The sequence below is a fragment of the Mchenga conophoros genome, linkage group LG7 (assembly GCF_057382185.1).
Source record: "Mchenga conophoros isolate Kocher_MC1m ecotype Shallow Benthic linkage group LG7, M_conophoros_male_GT1.1, whole genome shotgun sequence".
In the NCBI taxonomy this organism is placed as follows: domain Eukaryota; kingdom Metazoa; phylum Chordata; class Actinopteri; order Cichliformes; family Cichlidae; genus Mchenga; species Mchenga conophoros.
Window position 1 is genome coordinate 64625926 of NC_140532.1, and position 15760 is coordinate 64641685.

At 39.0% G+C, this 15760-nt stretch overlaps 1 protein-coding gene across 1 annotated transcript; it reads right to left on the reverse strand.

The window, feature by feature from the left end:
- Positions 1-11555: 11555 nt before the first annotated feature.
- On the reverse strand, positions 11556-15090 carry LOC146571532 (olfactomedin-like). The gene is made up of 5 exons (XM_085281307.1): positions 14969-15090; positions 14714-14872; positions 13996-14208; positions 13727-13859; positions 11556-12504 (listed from the first exon to the last, which is right to left on the reverse strand). The coding sequence occupies exons 1-5, from the start codon at positions 15005-15007 to the stop codon at positions 11657-11659; spliced, it is 1392 nt and encodes a 463-aa protein (XP_085137433.1). The 5' UTR covers positions 15008-15090; the 3' UTR covers positions 11556-11656.
- Positions 15091-15760: the final 670 nt, after the last annotated feature.

Here is a 15760-nt window from a genome sequence, read left to right on the forward strand (position 1 = left end):
TGCAACCAGGTCTAATATCTCTCCATCATCTTCTCAATATCAAACTTTTAACTTGCTCTCCTCTGATACTTGGTCGTCTTTTACTCCTGTTACATTACAAGACATCAGAGGCCTGCTTTGTCATATAAAACAGACTTCAAGCCCCCTTGATGTCCTTCCATCTTCATTTTTCACTAGTGTGTTTGATTCAATTGGCCCCTGTATTGTGGAAATGATAAATACTTCTCTTCATATTGGCTCAGTCCCCAGCTTCTTTAAACAAGCTATCGTCGAGCCAATATTAAAGAAACCCCAGCTGGATCCATCTCTTCCTAACAGTTATAGGCCAATATCCAAATTGCCTTTTATATCGAAAATTTTAGAAAAAGTAGTACTAGAACAACTTAACTATTTCCTGGATAAAAATGCTGTTATGGACACTTTCCAGTCTGGTTTTCGTAAATTGCATTCCACTGAAACGGCCTTACTTAGAGTATCTAGTGATATCTTGATGGCAGCAGACTCTGGAGAATACACAGTGCTGGTCCTGCTGGACCTCAGCTCTGCTTTTGACACTGTAGATCACAGTATCATGATAAACAGACTCGAGAACTTGTTTGGGATTACTGGTGTTGTTTTAAAATGGTTTATATCATATCTGTCTGAGAGATCTTTTACTGTTTGCATGAATCATGTCACATCAGAATCAACAGTTTTGCCGTGTGGGGTACCTCAGGGATCTGTCCTGGGTCCAATTCTCTTTTTACTTTATGTATTTCCCCTAGGCCAAATTATTAAGCGCTATAAATATATCTCCTATCATCTCTATGCTGACGACATCCAACTATACTGTTCCTTCAAAATGTCTGAGTTTTATAAATTGTCTAATTTAAGTAATTGTCTGACAGAAATCAACAAATGGTTATATGACAATTTTCTCCAACTAAACTCTGATAAAACAGAAACTCTAATTATTGCTCCAGACCACATGGTCCCAGAAATTAGACAGCATATCAGCTTCTTAGACCCTTACGTAAAATCAAGCCTTAGAAATCTCGGTGTCTTATTTGACAGCTCGATGTCGCTCGAGCAGCATTCTAAGCAGCTGGTCCGAAACTGTTTTTATCATTTACGGAATATTTCTAAACTCAGACTAATGGTATCAAAGCTTGAACTTGAGATGATTATTCATGCTTTTATTTCTTCTCGTTTAGACTATTGTAATGGCCTTTTTACTTGTTTTAACAAATCAGCCTTAAATCGTCTTCAGACTGTGCAGAATGCTGCAGCACGTCTCTTAACAGGCACCAAGAGAAGATCGCATATCACTCCAGTCTTGGCCTCCCTTCACTGGTTGCCTGTAAATTTTAGGTTTCAGTTTAAAATTTTAGTTCTAACCTTTAGGGCCCTGCATGGTCAGGCTCCTCAATATTTATCTGACCTGCTGAAATCACATACATCTTCTCGGGCTTTAAGGTCATTAGATCAGAGACTGCTGGTGGTACCACGCACTCGTTTTAAAACTCGTGGTGATCGGGCCTTTCAGACTGTGGCACCACAGTTGTGGAATTCTCTCCCACTGTCTCTTCGCTGCACGGACTCCATTGATTCTTTTAAGAAACAGCTGAAGACATTTTTATTTAGAAAAGCATTTGATTAATTTCTTCTTATGCTGTTTTTATAGTTTTATTGTTTTACATTGTTTTATTTACTGTTATATTGTTTTTATATTCCCATTTTCTGTGTTGTAAAGCACTTTGTGATTTTTATCTGTGAAAAGCGCTATATAAATAAATTTTACTTACTTACTTACAGCTGCCCTGGGGCACACTGACAGAGGCGAGGCTGCCGGACACTGGCCACCACCAGTAGGCAAACATGGGGTTAGTATCTTGCCCAAGGACATGAACCACCGACCTTCTGATTAGTGGCTGACCTGCTCTGCCACCTGAGCTACAGCCACAGCGAAATAGTCACAAAATTTTCTCCACTCATTCATGTTCCTGGTCTTGTTTTTGTTTGACCACCCGGGTGATCTGAACATATCACAAGACTTCTGGAACAATGCCAAATTGGACCAACAAGACCGATGCATAGCACCACATGTAGTGAAAGCTAAACATAACATATCAGTTCATACACTTCATGCTAACTGTCAGCAGGCTAATATAGACCTACTGGTTTGGTCCTGTTTTGCAGCCACAGGACCTGGGCAGCTTGCAGTCAGTGACGCGACCATGAATTCCTCTATATCTGGAAGTATTCAAGAATCAAATGTGAGGCCATTTGTACAACAGCTAAAGAATCAAGGTGTTGAAATTTCAGAGCCGTAGTCCAGATTTCCATCATACTGAAGTGCTGTGGTTGAAAGCTATTCATAAACAATGCCCACAAATCTCAATGAACTGAAGCAATGTTGTAAGGAATAGTGGGACACAATTCCCCCACTATGATGTGAAGAACTGAAAAAGTCAAACAGAAAACATTTACTTCAGGTTATTGCTGCTAAAGGTGCTAGCATGCACTTAGGTTTTCACAGGACTGTACAGGGTCCTGTGAAAACTTTATTTTCACATGACTGTATCTATCTTTGATATACAGGAAGGTACAGTGTGGGTAAGGAGGCAATATGAGAAGGATAGGGATGGGCTGGGGTGAAGGGAAGAAGGCAGAAGAGGGAGGCTGGGAGGAGTTGAATGCATTGAGGGAGGAGGTAGAGGTAAAATTGGTGTGTAATTACTCTCCTACCCTCTGAAATTAGAGGGGAGGACATTTCTACTGACCTTCTACTGGTGCCTGATGTCTGCACTGGCGCTGCTTCTCCGCTTCTTTCATTTTTATTCCTCAGTTCCACCCATCTGGAGAATCAGAAGGAGTTTGCTCTCAGCATATCATATTACTATGGGAATGAATCCATAAACTGCCAGTCATTATGCACAAACGGGTTATGTACTCAAGTGATTCACAACTGTATCTCAAAGAAAATAAAGTCTCTGATACCAACAGGATGAGGGAATAAAGTGGAATTGATTTTTATGAATGTATTTTATTAGTAAACTTTCGGGCAGAGATTTAAAATTTAAATTTCTTTACAGGTTCACAAACTCCTACATGACAAAACACTGGGCTAAACTCAGGGGTTATAATGGAATTTGGCGAAACCTCAAGAACTGGGTTGTTCTAGTGCAGCAGATTGTAATTATTATTTTATAAATGGAGCGACAAAATTTGGGGTAATGCAGTAAGATATAAACATTATTTTGATGTATTTATCACCTAACCTGGCAGCTATGGGTGCCCAATGGCCAGTGTTGGGGAGTAACAGAATACATGTACCGCCGTTACATATTTAAAATACAAAATATGAGTAACTGTATTCCGTTACAGTTACCGTTTAAAAAGGTGGTATTCAGAATACAGTTACTTTGTTGAAATAAATGGATTACACTGCGGTACTTTCCTGTTTCATTTTGTCGCGGGTCCTGGGTGAGAGAGCGCCTTTTCGTTGTTGTTGTTGTTGTTGTGCTAAGCTAACAGGCAGAATGCTACAAGCATAGCTCTAAAGAATGTAGCATCATGGGTAGTGTAGTCCGTGCTGCAGGGAGAATGGACTGCCATACGCGTTATGGGTCTGTGAGCGCGAGGAGGGAGAAAAAGGGGAGTGGAAAGGTACGAGTTGTCATCGAGGAAAAACGGGAGCTGGAAGCATGTAAATATAATAATAACCACTTCAGCCAAGAAGAGTGCCTGACGAGCCCAGTTGTAAGTAAGCTATTAGGACTCGACTGTACACCGTGTTCGTGTTTTCCTCCGAAAACAATAAGTTCCGTTGGAGCAGCCTTTCAACGCCTCTCTCTGTCTCCCGCAAGAAAAGTTGACCCACACAACAAAGTAAAGCTAGTTTTCGGCTACGAGCCGACAGGGACCCCGCCGTATTAGTCAGAGGTCCCTTTACTACAGCTCGGAGTTGCGGACCTTCAGTAATAGTAATAAATCACACAGCAATAGTACATTCACGTTGTTGTAAAAAGCATGATAATATATTAAGTAATCCAAAGTATTCAGTATACGTTACTGTCATTGAGTAACGTAACGGAATACATTACAGAATACATTTTGGGGCATGTATTCTGTAATCTGTAATGGAATACATTTTAAAAGTAACCTTCCCAACACTGCCAATGGCAGCTGTGATAGCCTCCAGCCCCCTGAATTGGATAAGCAGAAGAAAATGGATGGATGACCTTATGCACAAGCAAAAACAAATGTGGAACAGCATTTTCTTGTGTTTTTGGCTAACAATTTAAATCAAGACCAGTTCACTGTTTTGAGCTCCGCTTTGGTTCTTAACAGCTTTAGATAAATCTACCTGCTCTGTCACCTTTAATCTTTTAGCTATTCGTGTTATTCACTACCATTCTAAGTTATGGACTACTAAGTTTTTCTTTCTGGGATTCAAGTCCAAAGGACCAAGTCTAAAGCAAAAAAAAGTAAAAGGGGCGGTTAGTGGTCACATGCACCACCAACAGCCCCTTTTACACATCACATCATTATCTTATTAATATAATATATAATATGGAGCAATGCAGCTCTAGATGCTTCCATCATTGGTGTTGGAACAAACCAGTGTTACTCTGTCTGCAAATAAGCTTGACAAATAGTGCAGAACAGCACAAATCTGAAGTGATTCATTGTGATTTGTCCAACACATGGAAGCAATACATTTCTCTTTCCTCCCTCATGTATTGTCCACTGCTTCTTCACACATCACGCACTCCTCACGTTGGAGTGTCTAGTGTTTCTCACATTTCAATCACATCCACAGTTATTACTACAGATGACTGCCTCCACGTTATATAGTATATGTAAGCATATAAAAGCTTGCAAAGCTAACATCTAGTCTTGGTCAGTTTGTTTCTTGCGGGGAAATTTGTTAAGATTACACATTTCTTTCAGAATATTTTACTGTGCAAACACAGCAACAATGGCAAAGGCAGGATGTTGAGCTAGTGAAGAGGAAAACTCATTTTCGTGATCCTCTTTTGGTACAGTGTGTGCAGCTCTGTTTTCACTCCCCAGCTTCTGGCAGACTGGATATTTTTGCTTCACAAATAATACTTGAAGGCAGAGTCTCTTTTGAGGCAGAAGAAATATCTTTTTGGTTAATTAAAGTTTCACACAGCAGAAGGGCCCCATCTTACATTTGGCTGACAAAACCACTGGATGGGAAGAAACTGTCACTGATGAAATATGTGTATTTGAAGAACTACTAGATAAGATTTTGCACTATAAAGTTTGCTATCAGTGCAACCTGAACAAGTCAGAGCAGAGCTCAGATTTAAGTTGGGTTTGTTTGTTTTTTTACTGGTATTGGAGAAGCAACAAACTGCTTTGCTGTGAGTAGCCATTAAAATGATCAAACAAATGATGCCTTCACAACTAGATTGGACTGCTTGATACTGAAGTTTGCTATTCATGCTTGTTTGCCCATTAAGAGCAAATTTGCTTATAAGGGGGGGAAGTAGCTATATAGTGCACATCCTCTCAGATCACAAAATATTGTGATTCTGAAAACCGTCTTTTGTACCAGGCTCAAAAAAATACTTGAAGTTGAACATTTGGAACTTCCCTTTTCCTTTACCATCAACCACTTGTAGCAGATGGCCTCCCCTCCCTGAGCTTCCTTCTCCTGCGCGTCTCTCCCTGTTAAAAAAAAACAGTTCTTCCTTCCTACCATTGCCAAGTGTTAAAGGTATGATAAAGGATCCTCTGCTCTTTGGGGTTCTGTCTCTAATATTGCAGAGTCTTTATCATACAAAAGGCCCTGTTGTTGTCGTTGTTGTTGTGAATTGAACTGGAATGCACTCACAGTTGTGGGCATACACACTACAGCAGTCTTCATTCACACAATAATCCAGTGCAGTGCTACCATAATCTGATTAACTTCTCATAGTCTTACTGTACTCCACCTGTCTATTCTGAAGCTCCATACTCTTCATTAATAACATTTCACCATTGTTACTTATTCAACTTTTTAAAGTTTAGTATTAGGACTAGAGTATCATCTAGTCCTACTACAGTCCCTATTAACAACAATAATGGAGACAGCGTTTGCTGATCACAGGATGGAAGCAGAACCTTGGTACTAATGCTGATGGGGGGGGGGGGGGGGGGGGGGGGTGCTGGAGGGATTAATACTCCTGAGACATCATGTATGTGCTGTAATACAGACCTGCCTGTGGAAAACTCTGCTCAGCATTCTTTCAAAAGCTACTCCATAAGTGATGGCATTTCCTTACACTTAAGCTAAGACATGGAAACTTCCAGGGACAGGAACGGTCAGATTTTATGCCAAGTGTTTGCATTTCTAAACCTTGTAAGATAAAAAAAAATGTAATAATTAGTGAAAAATATTACTACTTTTTAATTTATGTGAACAATGCATGTTGTTTCATAAATCATAAAGTGCTTCGCACAATGTAGAAAATATTTATATATTTGTCATTCTTTGTAATATCAGTAGTAGTAGCAGCAGTAGATAAGAGGCCATAAGTTTGTTAAAATTCAAATACGTATTACGCTCAAGTCTTTGCTTTACAATATAAAGCACCTTGGGGAAACTGGTTTTGTGTTTTGGTGTCATATAAATTAATTAACTAATGACAAGACAAAAAAATAACATAACTGGCCCAAAAAAATTAAAAGTCAAACAGTTCAAGGGTGAAAACAGGAGCCATAAATTCACAGCAAACACACCGAAAGGGCAATAACTCTTTGGCACTTATTTCATTGTCCTGTTGAAAGACCAATTTGGGCTTTGGTTGTCAGACAGATGGCTTCACATTTGACTCTAGAATTTACTGGTATACAAAAGATTTCATGGTCAACTCGGTAACTGAAAGACGGCTGGGTCGTGTGGCTGCAAAAGAAACTCAATTCATCAGCCCTCCACTGCCATGCTGTCAGTTACTAAGTTAGTAGGTTGTTTTTGTGTTTTTTGCTGATATGCTGTGTTTGGGTTTCTCTAAATGCGGGGCCATTGATTATAGTCAAACATCTCCACTTTGGTCTCGTCTGTCAAAAAAAGCATTGTTCCAGAAGTGTTGTGGTTTGTCCAGATGCAACTTTGCAAAACTAAGCCATGTTCCTTTTAGAGAGAAGTTTTTTTGATTGTTGTTTTATATTCTGGCAATCCTTCCAGACAAGCCACACTTGTTCAGTCATTTTCTAATTATGAACTTTAGCATTTAACATGTTAACTGAGGTCTGAGAGTCCGAGGATTGGCAACACGTCTGACCCTGGGATGAATTTTCAGGAACAAGCAAACTGCACAATGTCTGCTTTTATATGTCTGCTGACGATCACTAAATCAGATGCATTGGATTAACAGTACCTTAGTGGCTCTTACCTTCATATTTCCTATGTAAGTAGTAAACACGTTCTCAGTTTTTAATACAACTTTTTAATGCAGTTTGTAACACAGATGTTTCTAATTAATCTCCATTATGTGCTTATGTGACCTATGCATGATCACAAAAGGGCTCTCTAGGGTTTGCAAATTTATCAGCAATTTGCAAGTAAAAACAATCACTTGTGAAACGTGATACTGGCACCACAGTGCCTTTGTGGCCAGTGTTTGTTTGAAACAGAAACTGTTGAGTCGTGTCTACACACTTTTGAAAAGCTTTGTTGTGGCAGACTCAAGTAACAAAAGGTTAACATATTTCAAACCCAGTACCTCAAAGTTCTCCCAGACTCTGCCAGCAAACAGGACACAGCTCATGTTCACTAACCCAGTCTGTCTGCAAAGGAAGTCCAAAGGAAACCAAAAGGTGAAAAAGCAGCCATGCGTGGGCTGTATTTTGTACCAGCCTGTGATTTAAGCTGAAAACATTGCCTGGTGGTGCTGTAAGGAAGATCATCCGGTAGCTCAGGATCAGCCAAGGCAAGGCAAGGCAAGGCAAGGCAAGTTTATTTGTATAGCACAATTCAACAACAAGGTGATTCAAAGTGCTTTACAGAGACATTAGAAACAAGAACAAATAAAAAGCATGATTTAAAATTGATTAAAACAAGCAAATAAACTAACTAACTAATTAACAAACAAACAAACAAAACAGTATATAAAATCAAAACAGATAAAATCAGAACAGTAGATAAAATCAGTAGTTAAATGTAAGTTTTGAAATTTAAGCTTAAAGTGTGGATTTGGTGCTTTATTCAAATGCAGCTGAGAACAGGTGAGTCTTCAACCTGGATTTAAATAAACTGAGTGTTTCAGCTGATCTGAGGCTTTCTGGGAGTTTGTTCCAGATATAAGGAGCATAAAAGCTGAATGCAGCTTCTCCGTGTCTGGTTCTGACTCTGGGAACTGATAAAAGACCTGATCCAGATGACCTGAGGGATCTGGAAGGTTCATACTGGGTCAGGAGGTCATTGATGTATTTTGGTCCTAAACCATTCAGAGCTTTATAGGCCAGCATCAGAACTTTAAAGTCTATCCTCTGACGGACAGGCAGCCAGTGTAAAGACCTCAGAGCTGGACTGATGTGGTCCACTTTTTTGGTCTTAGTGAGGACTCGAGCAGCAGAGTTCTGAATGAGCTGTAGTTGTCTGACTGATTTTTTAGGTAGACCTGTAAAGATGCTGTTACAGTAATCAAGCCTACTAAAGATGAATGCATGGACTAGTTTTTCCAGGTCCTGTTGAGACATCAGATCTTTTATCCTTGATATATTCTTGAGGTGATAGTAAGCTGACTTTGTTATTGTCTTAATGTGTTTTTCTAAGTTTAGGTCTGCATCCATCACTACACCCAAATTTCTCGCCTGGTTTGTGGTTTTTAGATGTATAGATTGAAGTTCTCTGGTGACCTGTAATCGTTTTTCTTTGGCGCCAAAGACTATTACCTCAGTTTTGTTTTTGTTTAGCTGGAGAAAATTGTGGCACAACCAGTCATTGATTTCCTCAATGCATTTACCAAGAGCCTGTACAGGGCCTCGGTCTCCTGGTGACATTGTGATATATATTTGTGTGTCATCTGCATAGCTGTGATAGTTTATTTTGTTGTTGTTTATAATCTGTGCCAGTGGGAGCATGTAGATGTTAAACAGAAGGGGTCCCAAGATGGAACCTTGGGGAACTCCACATGTGATACTTGTCTGCTCAGATGTGAAGTTACCTATTGATACAAAGTATTTCCTGTTTTCTAAGTATGTTTTGAACCAGTTTAGTACAGTTCCTGAAAGACCTGTCCAGTTCTCCAGTCGTTTGAGTAATATGTTGTGGTCAACTGTATCAAATGCTGCACTGAGATCCAGTAAAACTAGGACTGACATTTTTCCACTGTCTGTATTCAGACATATGTCATTAAACACTTTGGTCAGAGCAGTTTCAGTGCTGTGGTTCTGTCTAAAACCTGACTGGAAGGCATCGTAGCAATTATTCTGTTTTAAGAAGTAACTGAGTGTTGTCAGTGCCAATGTCAGTGTTTGCTGGTAATCATCTGTACTTGATACCGGTAGCAAGTTATAATGGCTGTGCACATCAGATGGACTCTTTAATGCAACATTACATATTTATGAGTAATAATGCGATGATGACTTAAGGTGAAACTGACAGGCAATCATCGTGCCTTGTGGACACAATGAGAACTTCCTGGCATATAGATGAGCATGCTCTGTAAGTGATCAATTAAGCCTCAGCCCAAAACAATTAGTGACAATGTAATGAAACCAGGATTCAAGAACTTCAGCTTCACTTCCTGCTTCCACAAGATCTTCACCTTATTTGCTGGAATCGATTGAGTCAGTGTTTGCCTTTCTACAGGAAAAGCTGTGGTATGAATAGCCAAGCTGAAGGTAGTGACATTGGTGTATTCATGCAATCTGCAATGCTCATGCGACTGTTTCTCCAATTGGATTCTGCAGCTCTAAAGCCATGCCTGTTGCTCTGTGTTCAGAGGATTATAAGCGCCAATGTAAATGGTAACACGCTCATGTTTAGCATGGTAATTCGCAAAACTGAATCAAAAAGCTGTGAAAAAGGAGCAATGATTCATGACAGTTTGCTGTCTTTCAAATAAGAGACTGAGAGTAAAACTTTTAGCTTTATTTTAAGGTTGGTTTGGCTAAAGGTGTCTTAAAATATGCCTGTAAATTCTTATTAATACAATATCTGAAAGATGCTGTGTTATAGCTTTCGAATCTCTCTACTTCAGTTATCATTTTATAACAAGATCATTAAAGTAATATAACAAGAGAGGATTGTTTTTTACTGATTCACAAGTAACACTTACACTTTGCCTTAACAATAAAGTTAGTTTTAATGAAAACGTGGTCACCTGATTCTGGCAACAAATGGAAAACAAAATAATTTCATTTATATTTAAAACAACAACAAAAACAACCGCAACGGCAAAAAACACAGGCGTTAAAAAGCATAAAAATATACCAGCTTTAATGCCCACAGAAACTCAGAGGGCATCAAATAGCAAATTAAACAGTTGTGCCTGGACGCTTGGCTCCTGCATTCATTTGTAATTTTGAAAAATTATGCTTCACCACCTCAATTTCATTTTGATATTAATTATTATTAAGCACACTACTAGAACAAGGTAGTGTGAAATTGCTGTGCACTCCTACGCAAAATTGTAATTTTTATCTGATGCAGCGATTTTCCACAGATATACAAAAAAGGGAAAATTGTTGAAAGGGTTGGAGGCCTCCACTGTGATATATAGATATTAGCATTATGTGTGCAATTAGATCGTTTTTAGTCATTTATTATTTCCCATATGTGTGTGACAGTGTTAGTAGACCAACAATGAAAGGGTGGATTTCAGAAAGAAACACAAACTTAATCTGTAAAGGTTACCAAAATGTTCAGGATCCAGCATGTCATTACAGAACATGTAGATTCTGCCCAGCCTATTTTAACTGCACAGAAACATGAGCTCGGTCCCACCGCATACATGGTAAAAAGCAGACCGCAGAGTTTCGTCTTGAGCCAGCAGGCTGCTGTTTGGCTTCTGTCATTATGGGAGCAGAGCTTTGGGTGTGTCTAAGAGGCAGCCAGCCAGAAACTGGAAACCGTGGCTCAGCAGTGGAAACATCTGTCCTCATCCACTCCAGAGTGGGATCACACTGCCACCTACTGTAGACACCTGGTACAACTGCAATTTGTTCCCTTACTATGAGCCAATTTTTTTAAAATGATACATTTTCTTAGTTTAAGCTGTTGATTTGTTTTCTATGTTGTATTGGCAATCAAACCTGGGTTTATTTACATTTTACATAGTAACAGCACTCTAAGGGAATTTTTAAGATTTGGAAATGTTAACATGTCTTTTTGTCACCTGCTAAACATTAATACATTAACTAGCTGGTCACAGTCAACAAGAAAAACGTGCGTGTCTGTCTCTGTGTGTGTGTCTATGTGTGTGTGTTTTTTTGTGTGTTTTAAAAAAATACTAGTAAAGAGAGCAAAAAAGGGCATAAAGAGTTTTCATCTCATTGTTACTTAACTCTTTATTATGGTTGTTCTTTTGTACATCATACATGATTTATCTTCAGCATTTGCAAGACCGAATAAAATTGCTGCTGCACAAAACAGCCATTGCCTTTTTTGTTTTGTTTTGCTTGGTCATGTGACAATAACTGGCTACAAAGCTTCAGATCAGAAGTAAACCTGGTAGGCCAGCAAGTATCCATCGTTGTACATGTAGATCTGCTTGTTGGTGGGATTGTAGCTCAGACTAGCCACTGCTTTAGCTACCTTCTCCAGTGGTATTGCTAGTGAGTTGTCTTCTTTGCCTGTGGCTGTGTCGAAGGCATAGAACACCTCCTCCCGGTACTCATTAACGTAACGAGTCGCGTACATCACACCGCACACCATGAAGGCGTTACTTACTGCCTTCTTGAACAGCCTCGTTTCCCACGTCTGTGTCACGTTGAGACTCTTCACCTCGCTGTCCCAAACTAAGCGGCTGATCACGAGGTTACCATGGTTACCTAGAGTGGCATAGAGAGCCCACAGTCCTGTTTCATCTGCCTCTACATCAATATCACTATTGAGCCGGCAATCGTAGTAACAATAGGGGAACTTGTTGTTGAAACCCACACCGGTGCCTGGAAGAGTCACCCGTTTGACCTCGTTGGTCTCCAGGTCGTACCGGCAAACGTCTGCAGAGCGGTAGCAGTTATAGTACAGAGCCTTACCGTACAGCACAGCACTGGGACCCTCAATGGCATTGGGATGGCTGTACGATGAGGCAAATGTAAAGTCCCTGTGGTTTGTTGAGGCCATGAGGTCTTCATAGGTTTGGTAAAGGCGCACAGTGTTGCCCCAGATGTAGCTGCTGAGCAGAGGTTGAACCCAGTAACTGTTCTTCTGCCCATCGCTCTCTTTCTGGGCTTGTTTTCCCCACGAACCAGAGACACAGCTCTTACCAAAAGGGCTGACTTTAGCTGTGATAGGGTCACTGATGTTGGTGATCAGACCTTTGAGACAGTGCCTGTCCTGACCTGGAAAGACAGAAAGATCAGAAGATTTCTGAAGCATATTATAAGATACAGTCAGTCATTTATCAACATCAGCTGTTAATCATCCCCTGAGGGTGTGTGTTTGCTTTGAAAAGGGGAAGGAGCTCAAATCTGATTTCAGTCACGATCAGTGAAAATAAGCTTTTATTTCTAGAGTGGCATGGCTCTGTATTGGGTTCTCTCCACCCCTCCATGCGTAGTTAGAGCCAAAAATCCAAATCTGAATTCTGTGAGGATCGGTGAAAACATATTATTTATTCCACATGTTGAAAACCCAAGGCAGGTTCAGCAGAACAACATCAAGGCTCAGCACAGAACAGAACAGGAATAACTCATGACAGATATGACAATGATTAAACTCCTAGGACCTGGTGTCCACATATGTGGACATCACATTTTGGCTTGTCTAGACCACAATACAAAATTTTACACACATACAGTAGGTGTAAACATGTTTGAAGTAGCAGTTTGGGAGAGAAATGTTTTGTTTTTCATTCAGTGCTCAGAAATCTTTTACTTTTTTTGCTTTGTTACAGAAATTTTGCTAAAAGGGGCACAATTTTTGTTTCTCATTTTGTTTTTGTACTGAGGAAAAATACTGCTGTGTTCAGACACCAAATAAAGAGTTCGGGTCTTAGGAGGTTAAATCAGATAAGGTGGAGTTGCCATGGACGTATGTGGCAAAGGGTCTTGTAGATGCTATTCATGTTAAGGTACTTTGAAAAGTACCCCATTTATTTAACAACTGGGAGCATAAAAGGACATCAGTTGACTTATCAACTTAAGTTGGCTGGTACTGCCGTCATGGGAATGCAACTCAATTTGACTGAAAAACATTATGCTTCTTTTGGAATGTGGATATAACCTGACCATCAGCTCTTAATTGTTTTCTTTTCTGCCACAGAATTTTCTAAACTCCGTTTTTCTAACTGATGAATGCACACATAAATCTTAAAAACAAAAATTGTGTTTCTCATTAGTTTCAGTTTGTTAGAGCCAAAATACAAATACACTCCTGCCATCTCATTTAAGAATCACTGTCACAAGGGATCATTGATTGCAACATATTAACTGATAACTGATTTATTCCCTTGTCTCTCTATGTGTCACACACACACACACACACACACACACACACACACACACACACACACACACACACACACACACACACACACACACACACACACACACACACACATACCTCTGAAGTCTTTGGGGATTGACTTGCAGGTCTCCAACTTATTCTTTAGGTAGCGCAGTTTCTCCTTCACAGTCTTCATGTTAACCGTGTCTATTGTTTGCATCTTGTTTACATGTTTATGTAGTTTCTCAGCCTTTCAAAGACAGATATAATATTATTCTATTGATAATTCTGTTACATCACAACAGTTCACTTGTGACCTGACATAGTATAACATCAACTTATTTCTTTCTGTTGTATTTCGCTGCCATTTGCTATTTTAGCTCTACCTCTTTGGAGAGTTTCTGTGTCTCGGAGTTGTTAAGCTGGCTGTGGACCACATCGATGTCCACCTGTAACTGGCTGAGCACCTGGCCCAGCTGGTGCAGGGACAGTTCTGTATACAGGCCCTGGGAGTGCAGGTAGTTGTAGGGCTCCAGCCGGACTGTAAATTTGGTAAACTGATCCTGGATCAGAGGAAGACGTTGGCTGGAGAACGTCAGCTGCAAGAAATGCAGACAAAAAAAATCTTTGTTCAAAGACATGGCTTTTTTTTCCATAGGAACAATGTAAAAATAAACCCAAATTTTAAAAAGTTATTGTTTCGAGGGGAAAGAAAAAGTGGTTGGAGAAATGATATAAAAAATAAAGTAACTTTGATAAACTGTTCATCTTTAAATATTGAAACATTGATTGATTGATTCATCATCATCATCATTTATTTATTTAAAAACACACCTGGTAGACCAAAGTGCTGTACAATACTAATATGCACATAGTAATAAAACTAGACATAGCAATAAAATAAAAATAAAAAAAACAAATTGATTAATTGATTATACCCATACTCAGTATTCATTATGGTAATAATAATTAATGAATTATTAAATAATGTTTTATTGATTATTGATTGATTGCTTTTTAATTGTATTACAGTTTTTTTTATAATACAATGTTAGTTCCTGAGAGCTTACTTCAGTACAATAAAGCATATAGATGAGTTCTTACCTCTTCTTGTAGGTTATTCAGAGATTCTTCACAGGTGTGAACTTCCTCCAACACGTACTTAAACTTCTGAGCAGGGAACAGCCACATGGTGGAGTTTAGCTGGCACACACATGCATTTGCCTTCTTGTAGCCCGACACTTGCTGACTCTGGCTGTCAGCCTGATTTTGCAAATAGGAGCATAAATTCTTAAGACTTATATACATGGTAAACAAACACTAACAGAACAATACTACATATAATACTGTGTGACTTACTGTGGATGACAGCAGGAGCAATAGAAGCAGCTGCAGCATTTTTAGAGAAACTGAGATGGACCAACACTGACACACAGTCTTCTTCTGTTTTCTTTAGAAAAACTCACTCACAACAAACACAGAATTTGCCGGTTTGCTTCCTGTCACTGATGAGTTGCTCCACAGCCTTAAAACCACTTGGACAAATGACACAACTAAGAACATCAAACTGGTGGTTTGTAAGACCCCGCCCACTTTCTTTATGCATTGTTAGTTTATTGGCTCTCATTTTCACTTTTTTGTTCTAGAGGAGTATTGCATTTTTTTAAAATGTTGTTGTTTATTTCTCATTTATTTATCTATTTTTAACTATGTAAAGCAAGTCTAATGAACTGCTCACTGATTTTAAAGCTAAATTCACATGAAAAAAAAAACTATATCCAATAGCAATTGAGTTTTTATCATATGTTAGTATGAAAATCAGATTCCTGAAAAAGATGCTTGCAGAAGAAAATGATTCAAACAATTTACCTTGTAGTGTTGACGTTTGTAGTCATTAGCTGTTTTATGGTCAACATTTTTTTATGATTAATAAATAAAGTTAAGCTTTAAAAAATGGGCATCTGCAGAGAGGTATTACTTTGTATTGGTAGATGTTAAAGCTTATGTTTGTAAATAAAGTGATATATATATATGTATATATATATATATGTATACATACACATACACACACACATCTCACAATACAGAGCTTAGAATGCACAGTAAGGATGTAGTATTATTGCATTATCCAGCTCTGAAACATCACCAGCA

Excerpts from the sequence above, each read along its gene's own strand:
- LOC146571532 (XM_085281307.1), bottom strand. The coding sequence starts at position 15,007 with ATGCTGCAGCTGCTTCTATTGCTCCTGCTGTCATCCACA. Across the intron at positions 13,860-13,995 it reads CACAGAAACTCTCCAAAGAG|GCTGAGAAACTACATAAACA; the intron begins GTAGAGCTAAAA and ends TGTCTTTGAAAG. Across the intron at positions 12,505-13,726 it reads AATCCCCAAAGACTTCAGAG|GTCAGGACAGGCACTGTCTC; the intron begins GTATGTGTGTGT and ends CTGTCTTTCCAG.